This window comes from Ursus arctos, unplaced genomic scaffold (assembly GCF_023065955.2).
Source record: "Ursus arctos isolate Adak ecotype North America unplaced genomic scaffold, UrsArc2.0 scaffold_3, whole genome shotgun sequence".
Taxonomy (NCBI): domain Eukaryota; kingdom Metazoa; phylum Chordata; class Mammalia; order Carnivora; family Ursidae; genus Ursus; species Ursus arctos.
The window spans coordinates 20474335-20501223 of record NW_026622985.1 but is presented as its reverse complement, the minus strand read 5'-3'; the positions used below and the strand labels follow the sequence as shown (position 1 = coordinate 20501223).

The 26889-nt window shown below is 38.1% G+C and overlaps 1 protein-coding gene and 1 long non-coding RNA gene across 7 annotated transcripts in view; one reads left to right on the top strand and one right to left on the bottom strand.

Annotated features, from left to right (window-relative positions):
• The window catches only part of PTPN12 (protein tyrosine phosphatase non-receptor type 12), an 85180-nt gene extending 59818 nt beyond the window's left edge, over positions 1-25362 (bottom strand). For 2 of the 5 annotated variants that reach the window (XM_057304507.1, XM_057304508.1), the window contains exon 1: positions 24711-25216. In XM_057304507.1, the coding sequence (XP_057160490.1) occupies positions 24711-24785 (75 nt within the window). In that variant the 5' untranslated portion in view covers positions 24786-25216. The other 3 variants (XM_026504326.4, XM_026504336.4, XM_057304509.1) reach the window with 3 other exon arrangements.
• A 595-nt stretch (positions 25363-25957) lies between these two features.
• The window catches only part of LOC130542082 (uncharacterized), a 71763-nt gene continuing 70831 nt past the window's right edge, over positions 25958-26889 (top strand). For both annotated transcript variants that reach the window (XR_008956377.1, XR_008956376.1), the window contains exon 1: positions 25958-26241. This is a non-coding gene — a long non-coding RNA (uncharacterized LOC130542082). The remainder of the gene's footprint in view (positions 26242-26889) is intronic.

The following is a 26889-nucleotide window of genomic DNA, read 5'->3' as shown; positions in this document are numbered from 1 at the left end:
TGCTTCTTCCTCTCCCACTCCCCCTGCCTGTGTTCCCTCTCTCACTGGCTGTCTCTATCTCTGTCAAATAAATAAATAAGATCTTAAAAAAAAAAATCCTTAAAAGGGGGTTAAGTAATATTGTTAATAGTAATTATTGACAGCATCGGAGCACACTAACTAAGGCATCCAGTCAATCCAGTAATAAGGAATATCCATCCTCCCCAAAATGAGTATTACTAAGCCTCTGTTCTTCACTGCAGACCTTCTCATTAGAACATTAATTTGAGAGGTGCCTGGGTGGCTCAGTCGGTTAAGCATCTGCCTTTGGCTCTGGTCATGATCCCAGGGTCCTAGGATAGAGCCCAACATCTGGCTCCCTGCTCAGCGGGGAGCCTGCTTCCCCGTCCCCCTCTCCCCGTTTGTACTCTCTCTGTCTCTCTCTCAAATGAATAAATAAAATCTTCATTTAAAAAAAAATAACATTAATTTGACAGAGTCAAATGTAACAAGAATGCAGCATCTGGTTGAAATAGGAGTAACATGAAGAAAGTACAAACGAACAATTAGTTCTACTAGAAACTTTGGCTGGTGAACTTTGCATATAACTTTTTCAGGACACATTAGGTAAGTATGATGAGTAAGAAAGATAAAAAAATGCAGGCTTTAACATAACGTGATGTCCAAACCACACTAATGAAGCTAGACAACTAACCTGAAAGATTAGATATTTAAGAGAGGAAGACAGTAAACACAGAAAATACTAAGGGAGAGAGAGAATAACTGATAGGCTACCTAAAATTAGGGCTAAAGTCTAAATGCTATCACTTCTGTAACTCTAACCCAAGATAGGAAAGAAGACTAAAATCAAAGAATTAAACCCAAACCTGGGTAATTAAGCAAATACATGTTCTTAAAGCTTTTGTATATTTCTCTGGGGAAACAAATTGGATGCTATTTTTGATACCAAACATTCAGATTCCTTGCAAAAAGTATTTCATTCTGGTATTACTTTACACTTAGTATTGAAAGGCCAGTTAATGAATATATGCACCCCAAGTTACATAGGGCATTATTTTGTGTTCAAGTATCTCTTTGTAATAATGACAAACAGTGTTCCTCTTTCTTCTAACATGTAAAATCAAACAAAAATAATTTGTTTAATGCAATACCTTAAATAAAAATACAAACTTATGGGGTACCTGGGTGTTTCAGTCAGTTAAGCATCCGACTCATGATTTTGACTCAGGTCATGATCTCATGGGTCTTGGGATAAAGCCCCATGTTGGACTCCATGCTCAGCAGGAAGTCCGCTTGAGATTCTCTCCCATTCCCTCTGCCCTCCCCCAATCATGCATGCTGTCTCATGTGCACACTCTCTCTCTCTCATAAATAAATAAATCTTAAAAACATACAAACTTATGATATAGAGGAAATACATAACTAAAATAACTTACAAATATTATCTAGAATAGGTTTCTTAACTTTTTAAGAAAAAGTTACAAAATAAGCCAAAATTTTAAATAAAAGATGCAATATTTAGACAGCTTTTCAAACTGTGGTCAAAGTCACTAAAGAGAATATACTAATATATTCACCAGAAGAAACTTTACTGAGACAAGCAGAAGGTATGTCAATATGTATAGCAGTCTTGTGAGGAAAAATGATAAATAACTCAAACTTCAGCTGATTGTAAGAACTATTAATAAACTGGAAATATGACGCCACATAACTATCCTGTGTGATGAGAATGTTTGAAAATGAATCATAAGTTTTGTTTTATTATGACTGGTAAACTTTTATAAGCTAACTGAGGCTTCTTTGTGCCAAAGATGGATATATATATAAACACCTTGATATAAAGGGCTCCCATAACTCAACAACAAAAACCAAACACCACAATTAAAAAAAGCGCAAAGGATTTGAGTAGATACTTCTCCAAAGAAAATATACAAATACCTACACATAGGATTAGATGCTCAACATCACTAGTCAGGAGGGAAACGCATATCAAAATACAATGAGGTATCATCTCATATCCATTACAACAGCTACCACCAAAAAAATAAAATAACAAATGTTGGTGAGAATGTGGACGAACTGGAATCCTTGTGCACTACTGGTGGGAGTGTAAATGGTACAGCCGTCATGGGAACCAGTGTGGCAGTTCCTCAAAAAATTTTAACTTGAATTACTAGATGATATACAAATTCCATTGCTGGATATATACCCAAAAGAACGGAAAGCAGCGTCTTGAACAGATATGTGTACACTCATATTTGTAGCAATATTATTCACAATAGCCAAGAGATGAAAACAACCCAAGTGTCCACTGATGGACAAATGGATAAACAAAGTGTGGTACACATATACAATGGAATATTATTCAGCCCTAAAGGGAAGGAAATTTTGGCACATACTACAACATGGATGAACCTTGAGAACATTATCCTAGTTGAAATAGGCCAGTTATAAAAAGATAAATATTGCATGATTCCACATAAGTGAGGTACGTAGAGTAGACAAAGTCTTAGAAATAAAAAGTAGGATGGTGGTTGCTAGGGACAGGGAGAAGAGGAGAATAGGACTTGTTTAATGAGTATAGAGTGTTAGTTTCACAAGACGGAAAGAGGTGTAGAAACTGGTTGCCCAACAAAGTGAATGTACTTAAATTAGTGAACTGTACACTTACGAATGGTTAAGATGCTAGGCGTCTTTGCATTTTACCACAATTAAAAGATTTTTTTAAAATGAAAAGCAACACTTTGTAGTTATCTGCTTAAAAATTAAATGTCTATCCAGTCATAGAAAAGGGAGCAGCTAGTTGTGGGTAACATCATTAGACTATCTCAGATTACCAGGCCACACAACGTTCATATAAAATCAGATAGTTCTGCTTCACTCCTGAATTAACAGTTGCAATTCCAAAAGTATATCCTGGTTATACAGCATTTATCATTTCCGCCTTTAATATCCATCATTTGTTTACATGGTTTAGCCCATCACGAGCACAGCTGCTGCCAACAAAGATTCAAGTGACAATCTTTTATATTTCTCTTTATTCCCCAACAGTGCCCAGTGTCTTCCATGAATTACATATCACATAAAGCATGGCAAGTCTTTTAGACATAATGGTAACTGATAAGCACATTCAGATCACATAGTCAATGAAACTGGCACCCTACTGTCACAGTTACAACACATTTAGTTCAGTAAGTTCAGATAGTATTGTTTGTATAACTGGAGAGTATATACTTAAACCCCTTTTGTTTGGTTATTATATTACCTACAATGTCACCAAGGAAAGCTTTCAATCTTCTTTTCCAACATTTGTTTTATCAATTTTTGAACTGCTACAATTATGAGTTTTTGAACATTACGAAATTTGGTGAAATCTGGTGAACACCTCCCCCCAAATTTAATGTTGATTAATTTACATTTCTCTAATTATTAGAGAAGTTGATGACTTTTCTCCATGTTCAGTAATTTGCATTTTTCTTCTGTTAATTACCATTCATAGCATATGCTCGTTCTTCTACGAGAGTGTTCTTTTTCTTGATATACAAGAAGCTATTCATGTTTTAGATAATAACCTGGTAAATGTGTTGAAATCATTTTCTCTTAATCTGTTGTTTATCTTTGCATTAACTTTTGTATTATACATATTTTTTTATTTTTATGAGGTCAAATGTGATCTTTATTATATTTCTGCTTTAAATATAAGTCTGGAGAAAAAGCATTCTAATTCAGAATTGGCTTTACCCCTAAATGATGTTCCACTGATCTCCTTACATTGACATACTGACTGACTCCCTCTAAGCAACTATTTATTACATTTAAAAAAAATTACCCAAATATGGTGGATATGGTATCTTTTTTGAACTTGCTTGTTTTATTTTTGAGGGGGGAGGGGCACAGGAAGAGGGAGAGAGAGAATCTTAAGCAGACTCCATGTCCAGCAATGGAGCCCAATGAGAAGCTTGATCTCACAACCCTGAGATTATAACCTGAGCTGAAATCAAGAGTAGGACGCTTAATCCAGGAGCCCCTGAACTTGCTTATTTTAAAATAAAATGAAGAAATCTTACGATTCAGCTACTTTTTATATTACAAAAAGAAGTTTTAGGCAAAGTGGTATTCTTCTGCATCACTTTGTGAAGTGACAATTCTTAGGTACCCAGCTAATTTCTAATAGGATGAGGACATCAGTGTGACTTACTACTACACTGGCAGTTTGATTCCTTTCAGACATACAACACTGCTTGTATAAGCCTTAATATTTAATGTGTAGTGTGGGTACATGACAATCTCTGGGGTTAAATTATTTTACGGCATATCCCCTGTAACCAAATAACATTTATCATTTTTAAAAATTTATTTACCCTACAGAGGGAGAGACTGAGAGAGTAGAAAGAGTGTGAGAGCGGGTGCGGGGGGGTGGGGGTGGTGAAGGGGAGAGGGTGAGAGTCTTAAGCTGACTCCTCCTTGCCAAACCCAGAGCCCCATATGCGGCTCAATCGCACGACCCCAAGATCACAACCCGAGCGAAAAATCAAGAGTTGGACACCTTAACCGACTGAGCCACCCAGGTGCACCCCTTCTGGATTCACTCTAAAACTCCTTTCTTATAAAGCATTCTGTGACCTAACAGTATGTGATTTTTCTCTTTTGGGAATCCTCATTACACAAAAATGTGAATGAACTTAATGCCACTGAACTATGCACTTTAAAAAATGGTTAAAATGGGTAAATTTGATGTACATTTTACCACAATTTTAAAATGTTGCAAAACAAAACAAAACAAAAAAGAATCCTTATGGCACTTTGTCCCATAGTATTGTGCTCAGTTTTGCATTAGTCATTTGTGTACATCATTATTTCCCCATCTCTACTGAGTAAATTCCCTTAGGAAAAAGATCATATATACAGGCAAGGGAATGGAATTTAAATAGGTTGGATTTGCCAAAAAACTCAGAATAACTCACTCTCTTTGAAATGAAGCAAATTTAGGATAATTCTACATACAATTCATTCCAACTCTGATGTGATTAAGAAATACAGAGGTGACCATTTAACATGTTTTTGTAACTTCAATAGGTGAAAAGGAGCCTATTAGTCTTTTACATACTAAATTAGTGCTAAACACTACTTTCAATGGAGTTTTGGTTCAATGAAGTTGTTACACTGATAAAAGAGAATTTAAAAACATATATTATTTATCATTATACCATTAAATATTATTTATCAAAATAAACATTAACCAGTATATACGAACAGAAATGCTTTGATTGTCAAGTTTGCAGAGACGAAGCCACCTTCTACTCCTACTGATTAAAAATGGTTAACATGTAGCATGTTAAAAAAAATTCATGTTGAAAGCTATGGGACCCTCCTACCATGTGAAATCTATACTCAAGTGTATTTAAGGTAAAGGATTCTGACAAATAATTGACACCAGCAGATACGTTAACGAATTTCAAGGTGTCAGGCAACCACTTATTTTAAAGGTTCCGCCAGTCACTCTCTCTCAAATTAGGAATGGATGATAATGCTGCTGGTGCCAACAAGTGCATTGAAAGAGGCAATAAAACATAATAGCTAATAGCATAAGTTTTATAGTTGGAATAGTTCTGCCACTTACTACCCATTTGACCTTGGGCAAGTTCAGATTCCTCATCTGCAAAAATAGGAGTTGGATTAGTCTGAGGATCCAACATAAAGGACCTGGCAACAGTTCTTGCAGAGTTCTTTATATAAACAAGATATACAGCATTTAATATATACACACCACTATTTGTGTTATCTGGTAAACATACTTTGTAAGTACATTGTAACAATTAATTTATTTAACAAGATTCACTGAGCACCTATCATGTGGCCATTGACTAGGTACCAGAAGTATAAAGACAAGAAAGATCCAGGCCACTGGATCTCAGAATCTCTGACTCTGCTCAGTGAAGTCTTTATAACCTAGGAATAGAAAATAAATATATAATTGTAATATGATATGGCGAATTATAAGAGAGATAGATGCAAAGTGCCATGGGAGCAAACAAAGGAGAAAGGGTAAATATGTTACACCTTTATCAAATTCTATTTACTTCATCAGCAGTTCTCTGCCATATCATATGCTACCATCTAATGATTACCACTGACTGAAGCACCTTAAAAGGGAGAAGTTGTGCCTGGCATTACCTACTATTTGAGGTCTACTGCTCCCAATGCCCTTACCATGCTGAAGGACAACTTTGGTATCAGTTTCCTCACCCATAAAATGGCCATAATATCTTGCTCACTGGGTTGTAGTGAGAAGTATAAGAATTCATTAAGCACAAACTGGCACCATGTCAACACCATGTCATCACTTCCTTGATTCCATAATCTCTGGGTTTTAAGCTAGCTCTGGTTGCAGTGGATGACCATCTTGCTTTAGTGGCAGAATGCAACACAAACAGCAGCACAACAGTGGCAGCAGAGAGTAGAAATGGGAGAAGAAGGGACCCAGGGTTTAGAGAAGAAAGAATAATAAACCAAATCAAAAGACCTGTCATCACTCCCTTCCCCAGTTTCTCTTTTCCCTAAAATGTCTATGGCAGGTTCACCTTTCAGGACAACTCATATGTATGATAGGATTTCAGGAACACGGTAATTCTCCCACTGCTTTAAAAAGTAAAATAAAATCGGGGCACCTGGGTGGCTTAGCCATTAAGCACCTGCCTTCAGCTCAGGTCATGATCCCAGGGTCCTGGGATCGAGCCCTGCATAGGGCTCCCTGCTTGGCGGGAAGCCTGCTTCTCCCTCTCCCATTCCCCTTGCTTGTGTTCCCTCTCTTGCTGTCTCTTTGTCAAATAAATAAATAAAATCTTAAAAAAAAAAAGTAAAATAAAATCTATTCTTACCTATTAACAACTGCCTAAAACTCCCACAATATCTTCCATTTCTCAAAAAAAAAAAAGTATTAATGCAAATTTGTCATACCCTCTTCTCAGTGCTTTTGACAAGGTCACCCATGACTCCTAATCACCAAATCCACATTTAAATTCAAATTCTCTTTGAAAATCCTCAATCCATTTGGCCTCTACACTACCCTCCAGATTCTGTTCCTAACTTTCTAGCAAGCACAGAGAGTTTATCAACCTCAAGCAGACACTTAAGTGTCTCTAATGTTCTGTATTTTTCCCTCTGTTATTCTCAGTATATATTATCTCAGAAACCTCATCTTCTTATATGAGTTCAATAATTACCCATATACAAAAAAAATCAGAGATCTGTAGGGGAAACCATGACATTGACCTGAAATCTATATTCACCTCAAACTCAGTATGTCTACAATTGAACTCAGTAGTACCCAACTCGTCAGATTCACCTTTCCTCCTGTGTTCTCTATCTCACCACTATCACTCAGTGTCCAACTCAGCTTAGATGAGTTCTTCCTCACTTTCTAACATGACCAACTCTTCTTGTGAATGCTACCTAAGAAATGCCTTCCAAATTCATCCCTTTTCCTCATATTCACTGTCATTATCTTCAGGCCCTCCTGCTTCAACTACTGGAACAGCTTTAAGTGGTCTCTCGTTCAGTCCTTAACCTTCTACATTTTATTCTCCATAGCAGCCAAGGTGATCCTGTTAAAGTTAACATCATATTTAAGAGTAAGGTTCTCATCTTACTTAGAGTAAAAGTCATTCTTACAATGACCTACAAGAACCTAGACAGTTGGCCCTAACTCCCAACCGACCACAAATACAGTACTCTCTTCATCAACTATTCTGCTCAAGCACAATGGCTGCCTTCAACACTCTTAACTCAGGTCCACGGGCACTTGATGCTCTGTCTGGAATGCTCTCCTCACAGATACCTGCATTTCAAGTTTTGGTTCAATGTCTTAACCACCTTTTGTAATAATATCTCCTATATCTGTCATATGATAGGTCGATTATACTAAAAGTCTATTTTTCATCCCTCCCCATATTAAAATCACATGCGACTTTGCAGTTCTTTTGACTTCAAAGATGAAATCTATTTCCCTCCCCTTGAAGTGGAGATGGCATTGTAACCTGCCTTGGTCAACAGAAAGTGATGGAAGTGACAATGTGCCAGTTCCAAGACTCTAATAGGTCTTGCATATTTTTTCCCCTCACCTGCACCTCCGCAACAGCCATCTGCCACAGCCGGTAGCCTATTGGAGAATGAGAAATTGCAGAGAAGGGACAAGCAATCTTAGTCATCCAAGCCACAGCTAGGCTAGATGTACTAACAGCCAGCCAACCCCCAGAAACATGAATGAACCCACTCAAGATCAACAAAACTGCTTAGCTGACAACCAACAGCACGTAAAAATTTGTATTATTATATGCCACTAAGGTCTGTGGTTGTTATACAACACTACTGCAGTAACAGATAACTGATATATTCTATTCCTTTTTCTCCTTACGGTTTTACTATTCTCCATGGCACTTAATATCTGACCTAATTACATTTATTTGTTTATTAGGTTATTCTCTGACTCTTGCCAATATAATGTAAGCTCCATGAGGAGTTTTAGTCTTCAGAGCCTAGAATAAACCTGGCACACAGTAGGCATTCAGTAACTATTAAATGAATAAATAAAAATAAGCACGATGGGGGCGCCTGGGTGGCACAGCGGTTAAGCGTCTTGCCTTCGGCTCAGGGCGTGATCCCGGCGTTACGGGATCAAGCCCCACATCAGGCTCTTCCGCTATGAGCCTGCTTCTTCCTCTCCCACTCCCCCTGCTTGTGTTCCCTCTCTCGCTGGCTGTCTCTATCTCTGTCGAATAAATAAAATCTTAAAAAAAAAAAAAGCATGATGATTTAATAAACAATTGTTATCTATGTATCTTTGTCAGGTATCTTTTTTTTTTTTTTTAAGATTTTCTTTATTTATTTGAGAGAAAGAGCACGCACAAGCAGGGAGAGGGGCAGCGGAAGAGGGAGAAGCAGGCTCCCCACGGAGCATGGAACCCATTGTGGGGCTTAAACCCAGGCCCCTGAGATCATGACCCCAGCCAAAATTAGACGCTCAACTGACTAAGCAACGCAGGCACCCCTGTCAGGTAGCTTTTTAATCTAGGGAAGCCATTAAACTCAGAGCCAGTCTTTCAAACACTATTTCACAAGTGTTAAAATCAAGATTTTTACAAAATATTGTAATTTCACTGAACAAATATAGTTTGTCATTAGTAAATATTTTTTTAATTTATGAATATTATTTGTATAGGCCTTATCCCATTCTAATTTTTATATGTATTTTATAATATTAAATTTTATCACAGTTGAATAAGTATGTAATTTATACATTAATGAAACTGTATTAAGAAGGTGCATGCTTAAAAATTTTTACTGTGATCGAAAGTTCAGAGATCACTGGCTTAAAGTGAAAACTCCCAAGTTATCATCAATGATATCGTCAGATAATTACATTAGATACACTATTTTTTTTCTATCATCAAAGAGGTCCAAAAGAGAAAAAGAGCAAGGAGTTGCCTTTTCCCTTCACATTTATTTTACTTCTCACTTAATGTCCTTAATCATTCTTCATTTCTATCATTTATTTAGAATAACATCTAATACTACATTATGTCCTTTATTCATATTATTAGTAATTCTCACACTGCAAAATATTCCTGTTTTATGAATAAGGAAACTCAGATTGAGAGTAGCTTAAATAACTTACTCAAAATTACATAGATACATAAGTAATGGCTAGGTTTAACCCAGATAAAAACTGTTGTGATCTACATTTGCTGGAGTAGCCAATATAACTTAACAGTAGACACTAAAATTGCTAAAATCAAATATATCACAAAGATATGCTACTACTTCTGTCCGGTCTTTTCTTTCTCAACATCTACACATTCCTTCCTTCTATAATTAAATTCCCTTCCACCAGTATCAAAGATTCTTTTTCTCAGTTTTCTTAGTTACAACATATTTTAAAGATAGTGACAATTTATAAATTCAATCCATGTTATACAATTTTCTAAACCTTCAATGAGAAAAATAATAAATGGTGAGATAATTCTAGAACATACTTGAAAATATTAGATATGGCATAAACAACATATGGTTTGCAACCAATATATGGCTTGTAAGTAATATAAAAACTGGTATATAATAGAGTGATAACAGAAAATTAGGTGTATTGGTTAAATATTCATCCTATACTTCTAGTTTAGATTAAGTTACATTTTTCAAAAATACTTTAAAAATAATCTGTTAGTCATCACAAGAATGTAGAGTATGAGAAAATAATCAGTACTTTATTATTCTTTGAGACTCTTTAGCAACTTTAGAGTAATCCATATCACTATAGTCAGTTTTACAAGATTAGTAAGATTCCTTCTTATTTCTAAATATTCAAGTATTCAGTTATATTTCCCATAGGACCTACCAGGGTAAAAAGTAAAAAATAGAAAGTATGCTGCATCTGAGCCACTATTAGAGGAGAGAGACTTAAAGAGGTAGGTTAAAATATATATATATATATATATATATATATAAAGGATGCTTCAACATCAAGGCAAGAACTTAAAAAAAGAAAAAGATACGGAACAGTGCTGAATGCTGTTGAAACACACTACTATATTGGGGCGCCTGGGTGGCACAGCGGTTAAGCGTCTGCCTTCAGCTCAGGGCGTGATCCCGGCGTTCTGGGATCGAGCCCCACGTCAGGCTCCTCCGCTATGAGCCTGCTTCTTCCTCTCCCACTCCCCCTGCTTGTGTTCCTTCTCTCGCTGGCTGTCTCTATCCTGTCGAATAAATAAATAAAATCTTTAAAAAAAAAAAAAAAAAAGAAACACACTACTATAAAGAATCTACTGGATGTGTCCAGGAGATCTGAGGCAACCATAGTAAATGCAATTTTGGCAAAATGGTAGACCTTGAAATCAAATTACAATGGGGGGGTTAAAGGAATGAAGAAGAGGCTGAGGATGTGGAGTTAGCCACTGCCTACCTAATTACTCAACCAGGAAAGGATATAATAGTTCCTATGAATGCAGACTTTCACAAATAAAAAAATTTTTGTTTCAAGCTTTTGAACTATTAAAATACTCATCCTCCTTACTATTCCACAAAATGAAAAGAGCAAAGCATCTGGTATATTAAGCATTAAAACCATATTTCTCTTACTTTAATAATCTTCTATTATCCATATTATAAATTAAACAAGAAAAACTTTATATTTTGAACATCTAATAATGCCAGTGAATAGGCTTAGCGATAATGCTTGAACATATCCAATTACTTCAGTTACAGAATCCTATTATTGATATTCATCTACTCTGTGTTCCTCCTTGGCATTTATGTATAAACTGTTTACAGTATTAAAAGTAAAGAATTACAGAGGTGCCTGGGTGACTCAATCGGTAGAGCATGTGACTCTTGATGTCAGATTGTGAGTTCAAGTCCCACACTGGGCGTAGAGCTTATTTAAAAAAAAAAAAGTAAAGAATTACAAACACTAGGCATAAGTAACAGGAAATTTCTAAATTACACAGTACATCCTGATCTATTTCTAACACCTACTTCCAACACACATTAACAAATCTCAGGCACACACAGGTCAATGGACAGAGTAGATAGAGAAAAAATGAGTAGAAAAAAGGTGGCAGAGTGAGGCACAGAGGAAAGCAGATACATAGGACAGGCACACTGATGATAAGGCAAATATATTACAATACTTAATTTTTATATGATTTGGGAACTAAAGGAACTATAGATTTATTTTATTGATGCAAAATCTATTGTGAAGAAAATATGCTGGTCTTTCAGATAGTGATATATTTTGGATTTATAGTCAAGGAGTGAACAAAGAATGACTAGATACAATACTTCGATAAAATTGATATTTAGAATAATATTTACTCACAAGAAGGTAATGTTCTGGTTCCACATTTTAACACTGAAAAGATACAATTTAAATTTTACATAGCATAAATATGCAGCTTATAGACTATCTTAGTTCTAGTTTTTACACAGACGAAAACTTGTCTGATGTTTAATACGTACTGTGTATGTGAAATAATGCTCTACCAGAGCCAAGAGAATGTTCTCTCAAGTTATAAAGACTCTTTATGCTTCCTTTCCCCTTCTCTGAAAGAAAGTGGGTAGAAGTTCATTTGGGGCTAAAACCTTAATAGTTAACAATTTTTTTTTTTCTGTTTTGCTTCAAGGATTTTTATACCAGGTACACTTCAGACTGCCTGCCTAGTTAGTGAACTATCATTCTCTTTCACTAAGAAAAGTCCCTTCCCTTACATACACCTGAACAAGCTCCCTACGTTGGTCACTTCACACAATACTCCTCTCACTGGCAAGTTGACTGATTCTTTCAGGAATGTGAAAATGAGATCGAGCAACTCTAGTCTTTCTGATCTCTTACCTTAAACTGAAATAAAGTGAGTAAGATAGGTTAGACACCAAAAGGGAAGCCTTTATTCAGAATATGCTGTCCCAAAAACAGTGAAAGCCAAAATGCAGAGAGAAGAATAAAGCAGGTGCAAAGAAGCAAAGACACGTATTCAAACAGCCCTCTAGACACATAGGAACTGAAAAATTATAGAAAGAGGGGCTATGAAGAGAAAAGACAAGATTACAGACAGCTCTCCATTTCTTGATTCCTGTCCTTCAAACAGCTCAAGGGCAGTATTCCATTATAATAATTTTTTTTTTCACTTAAGCTAGTTTGGAAGTAGGCTGCAAACAAAAATCTATGCCAACAAAGAATTGTTCTGTATCTCTCATGTCCCACTTTTGTTTATTGACTTTTTCCCTATATAGTACGAATGCAACTGTTGGCCTAGGCAACATCATGTCATAGAAAAAGCATTTGCTTTTATAACTTGGGACAAACTCAGCTCTGCCAACTTCTAATTGTAAAACCTGCAAAAGTGCCTTAATTTTAAACAGTTTAAATGTTTCTTTTAACATCAAAGGGTCTATAACTTAGGAGTAAATCCATTGTACATAACGTGAGAAGAAGGTATCCAGAAAAGCTATTCTCCACTGTTTCATGGACTCTGGAACTCCTTTCATTTCTCACTTTGGTTCTGGTCCCAAATGTGTAGTCTCAAAACCTCTTGAGTTATCTTATGCAAAACCCAAGAGTTATCTTATGCAAAACTTATACTTGCTAAGAAATCCAAACTAAGCAAGAGGTCTATCACTATAAATAATATGTGTAGGTCCTAAAGATTTTTTTTAATGTAATTTTTTTTACAGGGCACTTTTAACAGAAGCCAATGAAAAACCCTAATCTAACCATCTAAGAATTATATAAACAGAGTACTTTTTTATATATCTGAGATAAAGTAAAATTACCAGATTTAAGAATACTGACATTGTGGCTGGAACTCAGTTTTAAGAAGATCTTTCATACCAACCAAATCATACACTTTAAGAAGAAACAACTATGCCATAATAATGAGCCATCAAAATACTCTCACCAAAACATTCAGGAATGCAAAGGTCAACTTCATATTCATCTCGTACTCAGCACTGAAGTTGTTCTCTCTTTGGGAATCCCCTCCTATTATTTCAGTATATGGGCTTTGCTTATATTATATTTATATTTTGCCACTCTGTTCCTCTCATCTAAAACCCAAAATTCTTATCTCTATGTGTTTGTAAGCGCTACTAGTTTTCTATATCTGAAATGCCTTTTATGCTAGTCCATCTGACAAACTCTTCCTTCAAGAGTTAGCTCAAATGTTGTCTCTTTGCTGAAACAGTCCATATCCTCCCTCTAAGGTTTAAATCTTGAATATACTTCCATTGGATTAAGATATCTTGAATTACTATTGAGTGTCTTATATGATATGTTAGTTGCTTTACATGCAAACTATCTTGATCTTGGTCCAACCCGATAGGTATTATATTCACAATTTCCCCAGATAACCTGCTTATAATCTTAGCACAGCCAGGATAAAAATTCCTGAGTGGCTCCAAATCTTGTTATCTTTCTACTAGCCTGGAAGTTCCAAGGTTTTTGGAATCCAAGCCCCTTGAGAATCTAAGAGCTATGAACCTTCTCTACCCCACCCCCAAAATGGGCTTATACACAAAATATTATGTATGATTTGAAAAGGTTGACAGACCCCATGAAGCCCATCCAATGCCACCAGGAAAACTTCCTGCTGTTTCTCACGAGTCTGTTCACAGTTGGTAAAGTTCTTGAGGAAAATGACTGTCATATTTTCAACTGCCAATTCTACACACAGTGCCTAGGGTATAGTGGGCACTCCAGGAATATTCTATGTATGAACAGTGGATGGAAAGAATCATGGAAAGATGACAGTGATACATTTTTGCATTCCCTCAGAGCCTACCAGGGTAGCTACTCAAATGTTAAATAGTTTTTCAAATTACAGATTACATCTAAGAACAGTTACTACAAGAAACGTAGATTAGCATGTAATGTAGCAGCCTCTGAGATTAACATGATCCACATTCCCCATTCTTTAGGAAAAACTCTGAGGGACCAACTACTTATATCTGCCATAAACCATTTCATAGACACTATAACATTATACAAATGGAAACAAGACTTCCGGGTATTTTACAGAGAAGGAGATATTTGTGTATTTTACAGAGAAGGAGATAATTGTCAGGGTTCAACTGCATCAATCTAAAAAATTTTTTAGAATCTAAAAACCTAAGAATCTAAAAATACTATAGGATTAAAAAAATAAAAATACTACAGGAAATATGAAATGTTGGAAGAGCACTTCAACCATTTGGAAGAAACTTAGGGTCTTAAGATGTAGAATAACTGTGTAATACTAAACTTATATTAGGCAAGTCTTGAACTCAAATCTAATGCAAGGCTTTTTCCATGATATTAAAAATAAAATTTTACAATGGAGACATTATTGCAATAGAGATATGATTAATAAAGATATCATTATAATGAGATATTACAATGGAAAAGTTCTTAAGATAAACTGGGCTAAAATATTTACCCCAGAAAGTGAGAATTAATTACATTTTTGCTTCTGAGTTCAGAGTGAACATGGTAAAGTCATTCTAAATTTTTAGTTTAGGGTTTTTTTTTGTTTTTTTTTTTTTTAAGATTCTATTTATTCATCTGAGATAGATACAGAGAGTGCATGAGCCAGGGGGAGAGGCAGAGGGAGAGGGAGGAACAGACTCCCCTCTGAGTGGGGAGCCCCTATGTGGGGCTCGATCCCAGGACGTGGAGATCATGACCTGAGCCAAAGGCAGACCCTTAACCCTCTGAGCCACCCAGGCGCTCCAATTTTTAGTGTTTTATCTTCAAAGTACTGATCTATAAGGAAAGTTTTCTAAGAAATAGAAAAAGTATGTTTAACACTACAACTACAGATAAGATTTCATTCATTCAGTGGGTATGCTCAAGGACAAGAAATAGCTTACTCCAGAGGGAAGGAGATATATACTGCAGAGTTACAGGACTTCAACACTGCAAAGGTAACATGAGACTATGTTAAGAAGGCTCTGGAATGCCAAACTAAGAAGTGTAGACTCTATCCTACTGGGCTGCGATTCTAAACTAGGGCACAAGTTACAAAACTGGGAGGACAGGAGAAAGGGAAATTGGGAAGACAGCATATAATTACAGTTTGAAAATAAGCAGAGCTTGGATCTGATGCTTTGATTTGGCTTAGCCATTTAAAATTCTAATAATTTTAATGGTCATCAAAGGGAGCCTTGAGTTGTTTTTGAACTTACATTTTTTTCTGATAAAAATAAAACCATGTTTGTTTCTTCCTCCCTTCCTTTCTTTCTTTCTTTCTTTCTTTCTTTCTTTCTTTCTTTCTTTTTGTAGGCTCCACACTGGGCATGGGGCCCAGTGTGGGGCTTGAACTCACAACCCTGAGATGGAGACCTGAGCTGAGATCAAGAGTTACAAAGCTTAACCAACTGAGCCACCCAGGCACCCCAAAAATAAAACCATGTTTCCAACACAGTACTACATAAATATGTTTTAAAAAAAACATAACTAAGCAGCAACACAGGGACTAAAATTCACATATCCTGATTTTACTACCAGTATGCTTTCTATTATCCCACAGATGCCAACACTTGAAAATGGTATTTTAGGAAAGTGAGTATGATATGTGGAAGGGATTGGATGTGGCAAGAAATTAGAGGCAAGAAGAGAACAACAGCTATTGCTGTAATCACTTCCAAAACACCCACAAGTTACAAGATACAGCCATTTTTTAAGAAATGCCAATAACATGATATCTGGATTTTATTAATGAAATCTAAAATCAAAAGTTAAAAGTAAATATTTTATTAAAATTAATATTCTATGATAATGTTCCCTAAGTATGATTCACGGGGTGGGGGATACATAAGCAGTTACTTTAAGTGGGTCCCTGCATCCTTATGCATACCAACCAGTGTCCAGAGAAAAATATGTACTATTTTTCATATTTATGCAGAAGATATTACAAGTAATAAAACCTTATTTATCTAAGTTTTTCTGAATGCAGTCTAGTACTTTATCTCATATTTTCTGTTTCAGTGGATACTGAAAAAAAAACCCCACTGTGTAAGGACACACAGAAGTGTGTACGCATAGAAGGGTAAAAAGCAGTTCTCATGCTCATCTAAGAAGACAAGCCCCTTGGAGCATTTGAAGAATCCACCTGAAGTGGATTTAAGTTTAAGCTCACTACAATTTCTGCTCATGCAATGGCCATTAATGCCTATTAAGTGCCAGGCACTATATTAAGCAATGAAGATACAGAGATAATTAAGTCCCAGTTGCTAGCCCTGGAGGCTCTCTGTCCAGGGAAGTCAGAAATGTAAATGTTTATGAATCTAATGAACTGAGTGCTATAGAAACACAGAAGTGTTTAACATATGAACAAAAATTTTTAATCTATCTAAATGTTAATGTCTTACTTTCAGTTTCAAACTGTCAAAACCCTTTTCCAAACTAAATGTCAAATATTGAAGGAAAAAAAGCAAGCAGTATTCTAAAAGTAAATACATACAATAAAACATTCTTGAGAATTAACACTTTTAAATTTGTAGTGTGCTGTCTCTGGTAAGCCGTGTGGGGAGAGTGACTTAAAAATTTACTTCCACTTGCGAAGTTAGTTAAAATCAAAGTATGTTTGGCTGGATACCCATCAAAGGATGGATAAGAAACTAAACTAGTCACAAATGTAAAAACAGAAAATATTTCCTATCACTCTAGGTTTGAAAGACACATTAAACATACAACACCATTTATATAAACTTACTAAGATATTTTAAAAACCTACAAGCCAACCACAAGATACACTTCACCCCACTAGGATGGCTATAATCAAAAAGACAGACAAGTGCTAGTGAGGATGTAGAGAAATTGGTGGGAATGTAAAATGTGCAGCAGCTTTGATTAGTAGTCTAGTAGTTACTCAAAATGTTCAACGATTACCATATCACTCATTAATTCAACTCCCAGGTATATACCGAAGATAAAGGAAAACATATATCCTAACAAAAACATGTACATAAATGTTCATAGTAGCATTATTCATAAAATACAAAATATTCTATTTTATGTATTATTATACAAAGAAAATATTCCAAAAAGTGGAAACAACTCAAATGCCCATCAATGGATGAATGGATGAACAAAATGTGGTATATCCATACAATGGAATATTATTTAGTCATAAAAAGAAATGAAATATTTCTGATTCCAGCAACACATGGATGAACCTTGAAAATGTTATATTAAGTCAAAAAACTTGGTCACAAAATACCACATATTGTATGATTCCATTTATATGAGGCAAATCTATAGAGGGTAGATTAGTGGTTGCCTAGAGCTGGGGCGGGGTAGGAAAGGGAGGAAGAATGACTGCTAATGGGCATGGGGTATCTTTTGGAGTGATAAAAATTGATTATAATGATAACTGCAAAATTTTGTGAATATACTAAAAACCATTAAATTATACAGCTTAAATGAATGAATTTTATGGTAAGTGAATTACCTCTCAAAAAAGCTGTTACCAATTTTTAAAATACCTACCAGCCACAATATTAAACAGTTTAATATTGAAAATTTTTATACATATTTAGGCTGTGCAGAATAAAATCTTCCAGATTTCCTGTCTTTCCTCCCCTCCTTTTTTCTAACATTTCAAATCTAAACTTTAAGTAAAAAACTTCAGAGGTACTCATTTAACCAAAACACAAGTTCTTGTTATCTGTCTTTTAAAATTATATTTAAACAGCAATCATGTCACAAAAGAGGACATACATGTAGTTAAGAAACATGGAAAATATTGTACCTACCTTATCCTAAAAAAAAAAAAAAAAAGCAGGGTGAGGTAGGGGAGCTCTCCTTCAATCTGTCTTCCTCTAGTTTCTACCACCTACTTTCAGAACGTTAAATGTAAAGTATTTATACCCATTTTACCTATTTTCTCCTCAATCAACTATAATCTAGATTCTTCCCATATCCCACCCAAACCACTTTTTGTGGTCACCAAATCACTCCTACCTGGCAAACAGAATGGGTACTTTCTGAACCTCAACCTTACCAGTCCTCCAGAAGTATTTGGTTTTGCTAACTACTCCTCTCCTGAAATTCTCCCAGGCTTTTCTGACATCCCTGGGTTCCCTTTCCTCCTCTCTGAGCACATTTTCTCAGGGATAGTCACAGGCACCTCCTTTTCGGGCTGCTTTTTAAATGCTCCTGCTCTTCAACCTAAAGCTGGCCACTTTGTATACTCGTCTGAATGAACTTATTCGCTCCCATGCTTTCAACTACCTCTTACATGCTTATATGACTTCCAAATTTTTAACTACATCCTGTCAGCTCTCTTGAGCTCTAAATTTCTACTCAATATCTGAGGCATCTCAGTTACCACATCTAAAACTAAACTAATTCTCTTCTACCTTGAAATTTCCTTCAACCATCTTCTACTTGGTCCCCTCTACTTCTTTCTCCTCCCATACTCCGAACCATACCAAATGGTATCTTCTAACTTGGGTCATAGTATACCAAACTAGGAACCTTGGAGTCATACTGCAAATATTCCTTTCTCCTTGACTACCCACATCTAGTGAATCATCGAGACTTCTTTCTTAATCCCTATCAGATCCTATATATACTCTATATATTCTGCTGTCTTAGTTTAAGTTCAGGCCCTCATCTCACTTCTTATATTTCAAGAGCTTCCAAAATGCTCTCCTTCATCACTAATTCCATCCTTAGCACTGCCACCAGAATCAACTTTCTACAACACAAATCTGTCAAATGACTGTTTACTCTTCTTAAAACATACAGTGGCTCTCCAGAGACCCATAGTAGTGATTCTTAACTTTACTACTAGAACCTACCTGAATGACAGAAGTGAAGACTCATACTAAAGCAGGCTGGGGCAGGGGGTGGGGGTCAGTGGTTGGAGATGGGGAAACACTGCTAGAATATTCAGTTACTATGTGTATTTTCTTAACACCTGCCCGCTGTCCAGGTGAGTCTAAGAGTTCTAGTATACAACTATTCAAAATTACTAGTATTGAACTATTCAATAAATTATAGCATAGATGCAAGAACTTTCACAATCTAACCCCTACCTAACTTTCTCAGCATCACCATTAGCCCTTACCATGCAATACTTCACTGGTTCTCAAAGTATGGTTCAGGGACAGCCTACCCCTTGACCATTTCAGTGAGTCCATGAAATTAAAACTCTTTTCCTAATAATATTCAGCTATGTTTCCTCACCTGCAAATATGAGAACACACAGACCTTAACACAGTAATTTTAAAAAATTATTTTCGTTCTCTTAGGAGTGTACAGTGGAGTTTTCTAGAGTACATGACATGTCAAGCTACGTGAAATGTAACACTGCAACCATATGAATGAAGCAGATATGAGAATCCAGTTCTCTTCTATTAAGCCAGATATTAAGAAATTTGCAAAAATATAAAAATTATGCTTTTTCTCACTAATTACTTTTTGTGTTGAATAATAATTACTATATAGTTAATACAGAATGGGTCTATTATTGTCTTAATGACAATTATTTTTAAAAATATTTGTTTTAATTTGTAGTACAGTAAATAAACAAAAGCTTTTTGGGGCCCTCAATAATTTTTAAGAATGTAAAGGACTCTTGAGACCAAAAGATGTTAACTGCTGCGTTATAGCTGATTATCTACCACGCCCCATTCATGTTCAACTTTTTTTTCCTTTTTTTAAAATTTATTTATTTGAGAGAGAGAGAGAGAGAGAGAATCTGTGCGTGTGGAGGGAGGGGCAGACGGAAAGAATCTCCAGCAGACTCCATCCTGAGCCCAACACAGGGCTTGATCTCTAGACCCATGCGATCATGACCTGAGCCAAAACCAAGAGTCCAACACTCAACTGACTGAGCCACCAAGGCACCCCAAACATGTTCAACTTTAAAACCTCCATCCCTTTCCATGGTGATGCACCTCCACAACTAGCCTAGTCCCAGCCAGGTCCCAAAGAACCTCACATGTATCCTGGAGAAACAGAACAAAAAGGACAGAGTTTTGGGGGTGCATGGCTGGCTCAGTTGGGAGGAGCATGTGACTCTTAATCTCTGGGTCCTGAGTTGGAGCCCCATGTTGGGTACAGACATTACTGAAATAAATAAATTAAAAAAAAATAGAACAGAGGTTTTGAAGTCAAACAGAATACTTCTCAGAGTATGCTTCCTCATGTGTAAAATACAGGTTATATCTACCTCATAAATTGTTGACATGTTAAGTAAGACAGGGTGTAAAGTATCTGGCACAGTGTTTAGTATATAAAAGGGATGAAAAATGTTAATTTCTTTTCAACTTAAAATAATTTGTAAAGTCACTAACATTAGTGTAGTAAAATAAAAACCGTCTAACAATTATTTAATCATAACAAAGCAAACAGACTGGTTGTTTTGAACAGTTCTGTCAGGATTACTATTTGTAGAACAGATGGTTTTAAATAATAAATCCCTTGAAATGGATAACTTCCATTATAGCTCTTGGGTACCTCTGATAGATAAATTAAGTTCAGATTATTTTAAAACATCAAAGTTATTTTAAATAGCATTTTAACACAGGGTGCATCACTTGCTGTTATACCTCAGTTCGGCCTTAGAAAAATGTCCTTAAATACTTTCCTCCCAATATTTCACAAAAAAGTACTAGGATTCACACGTCTGCTGCATCCTGTTTTTTAGATACTCCACTGAATTCACTAATTGTATTTTTGTTTTCACCTTCAGAAATGGAGAGAGAACTGGTTTTTAAGCTGAAACTGCTGTATTTCCTTGTAGCTTGTCATCTTTTATGATTTTTTTAATATACAAGCATTAAATGTAAATAGATAAACTTCAGCCTGATCAAAAGAAATCTTCTTGTTTCAATGTTTTAGACATTATAAACCTTTATTTATTTATTTACTTACTTACTTTTAGGTAGGCTCCACGCACAGCATGGAGCTCATTAGGGGGCTTGAACTCATGACCGTGACATCAAGACCTGAGCTAAGATCAAGAGTCGGCCACCTAACCGACTGAGCCAGCCAGGCGCCCCTAGACATTATAAAGCTTTAAACAGCACAAGAGAATGATTGAAAACAAAAGCCCAGATACCTCTTTCCTTCTATGTCTGGTTATCTGTAACTGACTACATAAATCAGCTATATGAGTCTACACAGACCTTAGCACAATAATATGTTAAATGATGACTCCAAATATCAGTCCCATACCTCAGCCCTGTGAAGTATATAGCATTTTTCTTCTTTGAAAGATGAGAGAAATCAGTCACCCTATTTTCTTCTAAGTGGCCTGCCCAAGGTCAAACAGCTAGACAATGAAAGAGATGGCTTAAAATGCAGGTCCATCAAACATGAATACACACCACTCTACCGTATACATTTCCTTGTCATGAACACTGTCTACCATCTTGTAAAGAAGACTTAAAGACAAGATAGTTGAAATTGAGTTCTGGATCTGCCACAAATCAGATGTTTAACCTTCAACATGTAAGTAATCATCTTAGTGCTGTAGTTTACACCATCTCAGTATCTTAGCTTTCTCCTTTTTAAGGGTGGGTTTGGGAGGACACAACACACCAAGGCCAATAATAGACAACTCACAGAATAGTTAATGACAGGTGGAAAATTTTCTATCCTTACTAGTCATCAAAAATTTCAAATTAATACAAGACAGCATTTTCCAACCATCAAATTATCAAAGATCAAGATAATTAAATGAACACTCACACATTACTGACAGTTGTATAAACTGAAAAAACTTCAAAAAGTTATTTATAAACATGTATTAAAGGTTTATATCCTTTTACCTAGTACTTCCACTACTGGAAGATATCTTATGCAACGATCCAAAATAAGAAGTTTTATGAATAAATGTTCATTACAGAATTATAATATGTAATAGAAAATAAATGGCCTAAATATTCAACCAAAAGGAAATGGTTAAGCTAAAAATAGCTGCCAGATGAAATATTATATAGCCACTGAAATGATATTTACAAATGAAAAACACTTATCAAAATGTTAAGTTGAGAAAAACCCAACAATATAAAATGAAATATATAGCATGGTCACACAGATGCATTAAAAACATTGACAGAGACCGCCTTTGAGTGATGGGACTAGGAAGGCTGGATACAACAATGGGAAGAACACAGTGTGGATGTCCACTCCACTTTCCTAAGAGTAATGCATTATTAATTATTATTCTATAATCTCCAAATTTGAAATAATGAACACTGGTACTTCATAACTGAATAGGATTATAATAGCTAGATTATTTCTAAAACTCAGTTCTAAAATGCTAAAATTTAAAAATGCATTTTTGATCCACATAAGAATTTAAAAATAACAGAACTCTTAAAGAATCATTAGCTGATCTATTCTCTTTCCATGCCAGAGGGGACATGGTTTCCCTTCAGCCTTCCAGTCAAGGGAAAAAGCAGCACCATCTATCAGTCTTAATTATAGCTATTGCTTATCAAGTCATGGAATAAAAAAAGCAAGCACTATAAAAAAATAGCCTTAGTCATCAAATCTCAAATGTAGAATCACCTAGCTATCCCTAGGTACTATGGAAGAAAAAAGAAACTCATTCAGTCCTTCAGAAATGAAATCTCCAATAGGAATCCCTGACTCATCCCCAAAGCATGAACCCCAAGGCTACTTCCCCTCTACAGAAGTTCAGAGACTTGGGCACCTGTCCTGATGGCCTTCATCACCAAACAATGCTCTTTCCTGACAGGATATGCCCAGGGATAACAAGATGACTAGCATACAAACTAGAAGTGACCAAGGACCACACCACCTCTTCTTCCATAACCAAAATAGGACTGTAAAAGCCTAATTTTAAACTATCCTAAGAAAATATTTTCTATTTGCTAAAAAGTAGTAAAAGAGGGACTCCATCGAATTACTGTTAAGTGACACTATCAAAAAAATACCAACACAATAAAAATTCTCACTAGTAAGAGAAAATGTCCTCTTTTCTTTACCTCACTCGGATCAAAAATTAATTTTTCAGAAATATATAGGCTAAACATCAACAGAAAATGTTTAAAACAAGGCACAGATTATTTTATCCACATTTTTCCGTTTTCAAAAGATACGAAATCTTACTCCTATCCTCTTTTACTGGTCTAGGAATCACAAAGCTCAACGATACTATTATAATACTGTATAAGGTCAAGGATCTATTTTATATGCTGTTAACAATTTTAATGCTAAAGCTTTACTAGATCCTAGTCTCTTTAAAATGTGAAAAAGTATTTCAATGCTAAAAGTCATTTCAACTGCACCTTGTAAACAATTAAACTGTACTTTGAAACAAAAACTAGCCAATGTTTGCTGCTCATTCATTTTTATAGACATTAACTGTGTATCCTTTTTACAATCAAGAATGCTGGAGTTACGTGATTATTCTTGAAGGTGTATCTTGCCCAGGAGTAAAATTTTCCCTAGCTTATTTCCCATTCCCAAACCCCGCCAAAGCTAAGGAGCAACCACTTCCCAAAGTCCCACTTCCTTTTCCATTCCCCAGACCTCCAGAGTTTCCAACGCCCCAGTCTTGCGCAATATCCGTAGGAGCAGCAGCCGCAACCACCGCCTCCTAAGCCGAGAAACAACCCTAAAGGGAACATTGTCCAGCAGAAAAATAAAAGGGGGGGGGGGCAATGTAGGAAGTCGACTTCTGGTCCCACGCCTTTGGATCTGACCCCTCATAAGTGATGTATCTAGAGCAATTTCACGAACAAGACTTTTAACCTCCTCTCTAGCCCGCCTGCCCAAGCAGAGGGCGGAAGGGGGGGGGGGGAGGCTGAGAAGGTTATCTCCCAGTTCAGGGCTTCGGCCCTTTTCGTTGCCTCCGCCCCACCAGGACTATTGTTCCCAAGTTCCCCACCCCCACCCCGGATAGGAAGTGATAGTCACATCCCCTCCGCCTTCCACAATATCCCCTAGGGAGTCCGAAGTAGGCTTCCTTCAGGATAACCAACCCCTACACACACACACACACACACACACACACACACACACACACACCCCTCTAACCTAAAGTCATGATGACCCCAACGCCATCTCAAACCTGAGTCTCAAGAGACAAGAGACGGGACGGGGGTAAATGGAATTGGGCAAGCCACGGGATTCCCTACGGACAATCCTTTCCCAAGCCTTGGAGATAATAACTGCGAAACCCAAAACGCAGAACTCCTACCTTGCCCGCTTCTGAGACCAGCTTGAGCAAAGGGACCCCACGAGTTAACGTTAACCTCAACACCCGTTCCTCCATCAGCCTCGATCTGCTCTCTGCCCTCGGTAGACACCTTGCCTCGACCCTACAAAGAGGGGCAGGCTGGATGGGAGGGGGTGGAGAGACGAGTTCCCCCCGCCCCAGGTCTGCACCTCAGTCGCCTCTAGCTCCCGGCCCGAGAAACAATAGGTGGTCGCGGGCGGCGGTGCAGAGTGCGGGCTCGGCCGGGGCCGCTCCCTTCGCGCCCCGGGCGCCCGCGGAGGGGGCCGCGAAAGCTCGAGGGGAGGAAAGGAGGCCGAGGGACGGAGAAGGTCTCACCTCCCGCTGGCCTCCGAGACCACCGGGCCCTAGGAGTTGGTGCGCGCCCCCTCCACCCCTCTCCTCACAGCCGCACACAAAGCGCTGGCGGCCCGGGCCGGCCGGGCGAGGCAGTGGTGGGCTCCGGTGCCGGCGAGAGCAGGCGACAGCAAGGAGAACGACTCACCATGAAGTCCCGGGCGAAGTTGTCCTCCCCATTGTGGTCCGGACTCTTCATGGCCTGGACCCTCTGGATAAATTTCCTCAGGATCTCCACTTGCTCCATCCTCCCGCGTCCCCCCGGCTGCGGTGGCTGGCCCCCCCGCCGCCGCCCGCCCGCCCGGCGCAGAGCCCGCTCAGTCTTCCCCAGCTCGCTTCCCCAGCCCTTCCCCTCCCTCCCGACCCCCGCCAAGCCTCGCCGCTCCCTGTTTTTCCCCACCGCCTAAGGCGGCGGCAGCGGCGGCACCGGCCCGGCTCCCGACCCCACAACTTCCAGGAGCAGCCGCCGTTCTCCCACAGTACGAGGCGAGCCGCTGCGGCTAGCGCCAACCCCAACCCCCAGCTTGCTCCATCCTCCTTCCCCGCCCTCCTCCTCTTTCGTTGGAGACGCCGCCACCGCCTCAGGAACTCGGCTCTCCGCTCGCCCTGCCCCCCTTCCCGGTTCCTCCTTCCCCCCTCCCCACTAGCAGCCGCAGCCGCCTCTCCCCACGGGCGCGGCCCCGCCGCCACCCAGACGCGCGGCCCCGTGCTGTGGCTCCGCCCCAGGCGCTGGGGCGCCCGATCCGCCCCCGCCCACCTCGCCTCTGAACCACTCCCCCAAGCCCGCCCCGCCGGTCCCAGCCCCTCTCAGAGTGGCTGGAAGGCTCTTGGCTGTCGGCAGGGCGACTTGACTCTACTTCCGGGGCGTGGTCGCGCCCGGGCTGTATGTAAATTTGAGGAGGTCTGGAAGGAAGGAATTCGCCTCTGAGTAGGTTGAACCCTAGTCATTCGCATAAGATTTTAGTTGGAAGTTGCGGGCTCACGGGCCTACTAGTGGGAAAAAGCGTATTTTTAGAGTGCTTCCGCACCGCCCAAGGCTGTGGGCTCGGACTACAAGTCCCGGCCCGCGGGAATCCAGGAGCGAGGGCAGGAGAGGGCGGCTGTGGGAAAGAGAGGCATGCTGGGAACTGTAGTTATGTCACCTCAGCGTTCACAGCAGGTATGTCTTCATCTTCCTAGTGGTTTGGTGACTGTTGACGGCAATTAGACCGTGCCACTTTGGGAAATGGCTACGGCCAAGAGAAATGAAACGTTTCTTGAGTGAAAGGACTTTTGAAAATCCGTCTAAACCCTGGCGAGTGAGCGCCTGAGATTTGGAGTGCATCCTAATACCTAACACGCCTGTGGCGAGGGCTCAGTGTTTGCTGAATGAAAGGGAATTTGTCGTCTTGCGCTTAGATTCGCAGCCCTTCAGAAGTGATTAATAGAGTTTTCTCCATAGAACGGACTTTATAAATCTTCATACATCGTTGCAAATCTTGTAATCAGAGAATATCTGTTTTAGTCTAATTCACCATTTTACCAAAAAAAAAAAAAAAGTGATTTGTCTAAGACCCCCCCCCCCAGCATATTCTTAACAGAGCCAAAAGTAGAACTCAAATCTTGTTGCCTTCAGTACACTTATATTGCCTCTCACTAAGGAAGGTAAACATGTAGTAATGTGACAGAAGTGAACGATTTGTTCTGTGGACTTCTTTTAGTCCCTTATACCTACAAAAAAAACATTTTTTACAGATAAGCTTAGGGAATTTGGTTAAATAGGAAACATAAGTGGTAGCCCCCTCTTCCCAGATGAATGTTTAGAACC